General features: G+C 41.2%; 1 protein-coding gene across 1 annotated transcript; it reads right to left on the minus strand.

The window, feature by feature from the left end:
• Nucleotides 1–1,306: 1,306 nt before the first annotated feature.
• Nucleotides 1,307–8,195, minus strand: LOC120780014 (calcium/calmodulin-dependent protein kinase type 1-like). Its single transcript, XM_040112296.1, has 3 exons — nt 8,037–8,195; nt 2,038–2,125; nt 1,307–1,967 (listed from the first exon to the last, which is right to left on the minus strand). The coding sequence occupies exons 1-3, from the start codon at nt 8,090–8,092 to the stop codon at nt 1,617–1,619; spliced, it is 495 nt and encodes a 164-aa protein (XP_039968230.1). The 5' UTR covers nt 8,093–8,195; the 3' UTR covers nt 1,307–1,616.
• Nucleotides 8,196–8,479: the final 284 nt, after the last annotated feature.

Raw genomic sequence — 8,479 nt, forward strand, 5'->3', positions numbered from 1 at the left:
TCTTCAGTAAAATTTAGTGTTTCTGACGTTTTTTGTTAGTCGTTTAACGCACTTTTAGTTATTTTCAACATAACCTTTGTATGGGAGGTGGGCGTGGTTATTATCCGATTTCTTCCATTTTTGAACTGTATATGGAAGTGCCTGAAGAAAATGACTCTGTAGAGTTTGGTTGACATAGCTATAGTAGTTTCCGAGATACGTGCAAAAAACTTAGTAGGGGGCGGGGCCACGCCCACTTTTCCAAAAAAATTGCGCCCAAATATGCCCCTCCCTAATGCGATCCCTTGTGCCAAATTTCACTTTAATATCTTTATTTATGGCTTAGTTATGACACTTTATAGGTTTTCGGTTTTCGCCATTTTGTGGGCATGGCAGTGGGCCGATGTTGCCCACCAAGTTTCACAATGATATCTCAATTTTTACTCAAGTTACAGCTTGCACGGACGGACGGACGGACGGACAGACAGACATCCGGATTTCAACTCCACTCGTCACCCTGATCACTTTGGTATATATAACCCTAAATCTGGCTCTTTTAGTTTTGGGACTTACAAACAACCGTTATGTGAACAAAACTATAATACTCTCCTTAGCAACTTTGTTGCGAGAGTATTAGAATTAATAAAGAACAGAATATTACTGAAAATTTTGGCAATGAAATAGAATATATGAAGAGTATCAACTCAGAACTTAAAGCTGTAACGAAACAAACATGCGACAATCAATTACTAGAAAATGTAATTTATATTGAAACAAATGTAATTAGAATAAAAGGAATCATAATGACTAGCCAAAACAACTTGTTAAGTGAAGGTATTATTACAGATGAAGATATGTAATATTAGTAAAGTTTCCTCAATTTGGAAAAGAAATATACCAAACAATTCAGGTACAACCAATACCAAATGCAAGACAAATGGAAATTTGTATTAAATAAAACGAAATATTGTTGATAAAATAACTTATAAGAAAACGAAATTTAAGGAGGATTTACAACAATATGAAGATAATTGTATTGGCAGCATTTGGCGCACCTGCATAATCAACATAAACTGACAAGCGTTTCGTGGAATAGCTGCAACAAAGACGCGAGCACTGATCATAGAATTAACTTATATTATATTTAAGATTAGCAATAAAGTAGAGAATTACTTTGGCATTCAAACCAACCAAATTTCTCTCATTATTAATTTTCAGTAGATTATAATAGTATTAATTGTATACCATAGCTACAGCAACACGGAACAGGATCTGTTGGTATGTATGTATATTATTTATTGTTAATCACCGATTATTACCACGAAGATTGAAAGTATAGCTGTTTTATTGTGCATAGAATTTCACATTTTTTGTAGCTCTTTATTTAAACTTGCAGTTATTAGATCAATAACTGTATTTTCATATTTTAATTAACTAATGCATTATTTATGATAAATTTTATCGTTTCCAATTTAAGTTATTACATGGAAGTTTCGGGGCGTGTTCTGACCACATTCAACTAAATACAGACTTATACAAAAGTAAGTTCTAAAAAAAATTTATTTCTAGAATTTGTTATCCTTATATGACTTAAAACCTGTTATAAGTGATTGTATCTCCCTTTATTTTGGAAAGGCTTACAAGTGTGTTTCACTGCCATTTACACAAGCAGGAGAGCTACATTTACAATTATTACTTCCCAATGGTTGGTTATCTTTGCGTTCATTGGCAATAGATACATTGTAATCAGTCGAGAGCTCATGTGGAGAGCTGCTGCTGTTGGAACTTGAGTTCACATTTTTTCTGCGAATTGCCTCCTCACTATTACTGCTGATAAGTCTTTCAGCTTCTTCTGACGTCACAACGCTGCCGCTACATACTACATTTCCCGTTGGTAGTATATTACTCTTACTACTACTACATCCACTATTACTGCTGAGTGCCATTCGTTGCATTTGGCGAATAACGGTCGCTGCATAATATGCTTGCTGAAATGAGTATGAGGAAATGGAAAAATTATTAAAATACAATCGAGGAATTTCACTAGATTCTACTTACTTTCCAACGCGATTTCGCGAAGTTCTTTTTAAGTTGCTCGGACACTGTACCATGAATATTTTTGTTGCTCGCTGCGTTACCAGATATCCTTCCAATAAACAACAATAAAAGCTATGGTTAGAAAATGTGCAAATATAAGCATATGTATATACTATGTATGTTCATATATTTTTGTATTTTTATAAGAGGTAAGAGTAAAGGTGTTACATATAAATTGTTTACAGATTTCAATTTAGCATTGGTGTTCTTGATACTGATCAAACAAATTGTTTGAATTATGCCATGAAATATATATATAATCTAAAAATAACAAATTACGTACAAAGCCAAAAAACTACAAATGTTTTACACTTTGACAATATTTCTGCCAATGGGAGTATTAAGGATAAATGTTCAGCAGAGCGGATTTTCTGAAAGCATGGTCCAAATTTGTTGGAAAATATCTCAAAATTTTGGTTTTTTAAATCTACTTCAACATTAAATAGGGTACATGCCCTATTTCTATATTTTTTGTAATAAAAAATATTACGATTATGCACGATATACACACTATACATGACACCATTGTTTGAAATTCGATTGGTCACTATTGATAGAAGCAGTGATCGGTTTCGAAATATCGATACTTTCGATATTCGAGACAGAACGAGAATTGATAAAACTCAGATATACGATACAGAATAAAATTTCAATCGTTACTTCATACTCTCGATATTCGTACTTAATGTGAATATTCAAAAAATATGCCAATGTTAATAGCAAATAAATGTAATCCATAGTAAGAAACAAGTAATAATGAATGATAATTTTTTATATTATATATTTCTGATTTTTGTCGACTATCGTTCAGACTCGAATATCGAGACCATTGATAATTCGTAAACAGTGCATGAATCAACAGTGCCCTCGAATTTACAACAGTGGTGCCATAATATCTCACATAATCTGGCCGAAATTTACTTGTTGTGTTGTTTTTCATGTTTTTTTTATCAAAAAATATATAAATGAAAATTTTGTTGTTATTGTTTCAATGGTTATCAATCCCCGTTAGGACGTCATCTAACGGGAGGCCCAGGAAACGTGCTGTTTCGACGGGGTCGGACCAAAGGGAAAAGGGTGTTAGATGAGTGGGGTTGGTAGGGCATGCAAACAGGTGGTCAGTGTCATGCAGAGATTCATTGCTTGCAGGACATACATTGGGTATGTCTGGGTCTATTCTGGGTAAGTAGGAGTTAAATATCCAGAACGAAGCTGCGCTAGGGTCATTCGCGTTTCTCGCGGCAACTCGAGCTCTTCGTCTGCGTTGGTGGTAGTTTGACTCCAAGAACGAAATTCACGGGAAGGGAGTCGGTGAAGGTGTTAATATCTCCACTGTGAATGGCGGTCAGTACTCGTCGGAGGTCAGTTGCGACCGAAGTCCAGTCGGCGTACTGTACGACGTCGTCGACGTAGTCAAGGAAAGACCTCTTTATGACCAAGCAGGTGGCTGCAAGGCTGATTTCTACGAAAACATCCTAGCAGGAACTGCTTGAAGAGGAGTTCATTATGCTCCTTAACTGGGAGCATAAGCACTTCACTGTGTAGGTGTTCGATGGGAGACAACAAATGGCATCCCGTCGTGGTCCGGATCGCAGTATTTTGACAGATCTGGAGTTTCCTCATCTGCGTACCACTGCATCCAGGCGACCATATAGGTGTTGCGTAGTTGAGGACCGGCCGGCCGATTGCCTAGTATGTTGCCAACAACGTTTCTTTGTCTTTACCCCATGTGCTGCCGGCTAGCGACTTGAGGATTTTGTTGCGGCTTTTGTACCTAGGCGATCATCGCGGTCGTGTGTGGAGTGAAGTAGCATAGACTATCGAAGGTTACACCTAAAATCTTAAGGTTATTGACAGTCGGAATTTTCACGCCATCGACTTCAATATTAAGTTCAACCCTGGAGGAACCGTGGTTTCCTCAATGTCCTGCAATAGCGTTGTGTGGTTGACTGTGTCAAAATCTTTTGACAAGTCCAACGCTACGAGGATCGTTCTCTCGGTTAGGACCACGAACTATCTGAGCGTTTATGGCGCTAACTGCTGTGGTGGTGCTGTGCACTTTTCGGAATCCATGCTGGTGGTTGACTAGGCTCAGGTAGTGAGTGAAGGTCGGGAGTAGCAAGGCCTCAAGTGTCTTCACTACTGGGGAGACGAGAGCCATCGGACGATAAGATTCCCCTTTGTTTACGGGCTTCCCAGGTTTCAGTAGTCGGACCACTCTTCCGACTTTCCACACATCGGGTATTTGAAGAGTGGTCAGGGAAGGGTTGAGCACCTTGGTGAGATGGCTTACTCTCGTCGAGCCTAGATGCTGTAGTATTAGCATGTTAATTCCATCTGGGCCAATGGATTTAGAATATTTCGTCGTTTGGCATTTTGCGCTGCCGTCGGTTAACACATCGTTTGCCTTTGTCTACCAAAGGATGCAGACCGGTGGAGAGGTTGCAGGACTTCAGGTGCTCTATCCATTTCGTCCGCTTATGTTGATTTACCATACGCCGAATCACCAAATTGAGATCCCTTATTCGGGGATCCCCGGGATCGGCATGGCATAAGGTGTCGCGCTCGTTGGCTAAAACATCTGCTTCAGCTGGGAAATTGGGGAGGATTTCCGCTATTCTTCTAGCCGGGATGAAGCGAGCGGTAGCTGCTGCGATCACCTTGCAGAATCGACGTTCTCCAACGCATACGTCCGTAGCAATGGGTAGAGCGCTAAATGTGCTCTCAGGAAATTCTGTGAAGCCGACCCAGTTAGAGGATGGAGTCATGTGTAGAAGTTCACGCAAGTGAGGAAAGTTCTCTGATCGCCATTCACTTGGGAGTGGCCAGAAACGATTCTTTTACATATGACTCCAGCAGCTCACAACTTCCGGTCTTTGACCAAGTATCCTCTGGGTAGCCTAGAAACATCCGTTCGAAGTCGAGCTAAAGTGAGAAGCCGAAACATCCCCTACATAGGGTTGTGCGCTGGGTGTGGGACCGCGATGGACGGGACAAGGACAGAGACGAGTAAGTCCTTGTGGCATTTACTACAGTGGCCATATAAAAAAGCGCAAGTTTGGTGTGGGATTCGTGGTGGGAGAGAGACTCCGTCGCCGAGTACCATCATTCACTCCGGTGAGTGAACGTCTAGCCACAATCCGCATCAAAGCGATGTTCTTCAACATTTCGCTTATTTGCGTCCAAGCCCCGACGGAAGAGAAGGACGATGTGACCAAAGATGCCTTCTATGAGCGCTTGGAGCGCACCTATGAGAACTGCCCCCGCCACGATGGCGACTTTAACGCCAGGGTGGGCAAAGAAGGTATTTTTGGCACTACGGTCGGTAAATTCAGCCTCCACCACGAAACATCCCCAAATGGGTTGAGGCTGATCGACTTCGCTGGGGCCCGAATAAGAAGATTCATCAAGCTACCTGGCTGTCTCAGGATCGAAAAACTATTAACCAGATCGATCATGTTGTGATAGACGGAAGACACGTCTCCAGTGTTTAAGATGTGCGTGCGCTCCGAGGTCCTAACATCGACTCGGACCACTACCTTGTTGCAGCCAAGATTCGCACCCGCCTCTGTGCACCAAAAACCGCACGTCAACAAACACAAGGAAGGTTCGACGTCGAGATGCTGTAATCACAACAGACAGCAGAACGATTTTCTGCTCGGGTTTTACTCCTGCTCTCTGAGAGCACTCGTCAACAACTCGGTATAAGGGAACTGTGGGACGGCATTTCAAACTCCTTACGTACAGCTGCAACCGAAACCATTGGTTTTCGGAAAATGCAAAAGAACGGCTGGTACGACGAGTAGTGTTGTGTCGCAGCGGAGAGAAAACAGGCTGCCTACCTCGCACCGTTACGATCGACCACAACACGTGCGGGATGGGATAGATACCAAGTGCTGAAGAGGGAAGCGAGACGCATTTGCAGACAGAAAAATAATGAGGCCGAAATGCGTGAGTACGAAGAGTTTGATAAGCTGGCCGACAGGGGTAACGTTCGAAAATTCTACGAAAAAATTCGGCGGCTTACAGAAGGTTTCAAGACCAAAGTATACTCTTGTGAATCCCCCAAAGGTCATCTTATCACCGATGCCCAGAGCATACTTAAACTGTGGAGGGAACACTTCTCCAGCCTGCTGAATGGCAGTGAACGTACAATACCAGGAGAAGGCGAACCCGATTCCCCAATCGATGTCGATGGAGCAGAGGTTCCATTGCCCGACCATGAAGAAGTTCGAATAGCAATTACCCGCCTGAAGAAAAACAAAGCGATGGGGGCCGATGGATTGCCGGCCGAGCTATTCAAACACGGCGGCGAAGAACTGATATGGAGCATGCATCCGCTTCTTTGTAAAATATAGTCAGACGAAAGCATGCCCAACGATTGGAATTTAAGTGTGCTATGCTCAATCCGTAAAAGGGAGGCCCCACAATCTGTGCCAACTAAGGGGATAAGCCTCCTCAACATCGCGTATAAGGTTGTATCGAGCGTATTGAGTGAAAAATTAAAGCCCACCGTCAACAAACTGATTGGACCTTATCAGTGTGGCTTTAGACCTGGCAAATCAACAACCGACCAGATATTCACCATACGCCAAATCTTGGAAAAGACCCGTGAAAGAAGAATCGACACACACCACCTCTTCGTCGATTTCAAAGCTGCTTTCGACAGCACGAAAAGGAGCTGCCTTTATGCCGTGATGTCTGAATTTGGTATCCCCACAAAGCTAATACGGCTGTGTAAGCTGACGTTGAGCAATACCAAAAGCTCCGTTAGAATCGAAAAGGACCTCTCCGAGCCGTTCGACACCAAACGAGGTTTCAGGCAAAGCGCAGAACTAAATAGAGAAAGTACCATCTTCTATAAGAGTGTACAACTGCTGGCGTATACCGATGATATTGATATCATCGGCCTCAACACCCGCGCCGTTGGTTCTGCTTTCTCCAGACTGAACAAGGAAGCAAAACAAATGGGTCTGGCAGTGAACGAGGGCAAGACGAAATATCTCCTTTCATCAAACAAACATTCGTCGCACTCACGTCACTGCTGGCAGTCATAACTTTGAAGTCGTAGATAATTTCGTCTATCTTGGAACCAGCGTAAACACCACCAACAATGTCCTAGAAATCCAACGCAGGATAACTCTTGCCAACAGGTGCTACTTCGGACTCAGGAGGCAATTGAGAAGCAAACCAAACTCTATAAGCCACTCATAATACTCGTCCTGCTATATGGTGCAGAGGCTTGGACGATGTCAACAACTGATGAGTCGACATTGCGAGTTTTCGAGAGAAAAGTTCTGCGAAAGATTTTCAGAGTGGGAGCTATGTTGCCTGTTTGAGCTCCTGGGGACCGTGGAGGTCCTATGTTGGCCACTCGGGGTGAGTGGCGGCGCAGCGCGCGAACTATGTGCAGAATGCACAGCCGTAAAGGCTAGTGTCGCAGTATTGGGTAAGCAACATGAGGTCACGTAAAAAAAAGAATTCCCACGACAGTCGGCTCTACGCCGATGTTACTAATAAATAAACATTAAAAAAAATGTGTAAATGAATGATTGAAAGTATATATTTAACGTGATAAAAAAATTGTAAGTGAATGATGGAAAGTATATGTTAAACTCCGAGAAAAATTACACATTTTCATTAAAAACAAAAAAATCTTGTTTTTAACCGGATGAGAGTTATTTATTGTTGAAATAGTTTTAAAAACAAAAATTTTAAGATATTTCAAAACAAAATTGGACCATGTCTTTAGAAAAGCCGCTCTGCTGAACAATTACCATAGCTTTGTGCAACCAACAGTCTTTTCTTTTACTTAATATCAAACGGATCAGAATTTCGTAGTTTCTTTTTGTTCTTGGCTGTGTTCCCAATTAGATTATGAAACTAACTTACAAACTGACTGTGACAAGTGCCATACATCGATCTTAAACATCTAAATACATTTAAACTCTTTTACTTACCAAGGGTGTGCCAGTGCTTGTTTACAGGTATACCGTTTATCCACGTTTACACACATTAAGTTTTGAATAAAAGTCTTAGCTGATTCGCTTATTTCATCCCAGTATGGCGAGTCAAATTCGAATTCCCCTATATTAATAAAGATATTATAAACACTTTACTAAATTTGATTATACAAGGGTATAAATAGTATACTAAGAACGTTATGGGAAAAGCCACAATTCTTTGCGGTATTATTTGCAAGTTCTTTAGCTTTGATAAGAAGCTACACAAGGTATACGAACTTTCTAAGTCAGTTTTACGAATTAACAAAAGTATTACAGTTTTTGATTGCAATTTACATTTACTGTTCTATGCTTCTTCTTCTCATCTCAAAAGAAGATGGTGGTTAGTGTAACCTTATACTTTATCACTATCACAGTATATACAGTAGATAACCTTTTCG

The sequence above is a fragment of the Bactrocera tryoni genome, unplaced genomic scaffold (genome assembly GCF_016617805.1).
Source record: "Bactrocera tryoni isolate S06 unplaced genomic scaffold, CSIRO_BtryS06_freeze2 scaffold_120, whole genome shotgun sequence".
Lineage (NCBI taxonomy): Eukaryota > Metazoa > Arthropoda > Insecta > Diptera > Tephritidae > Bactrocera > Bactrocera tryoni.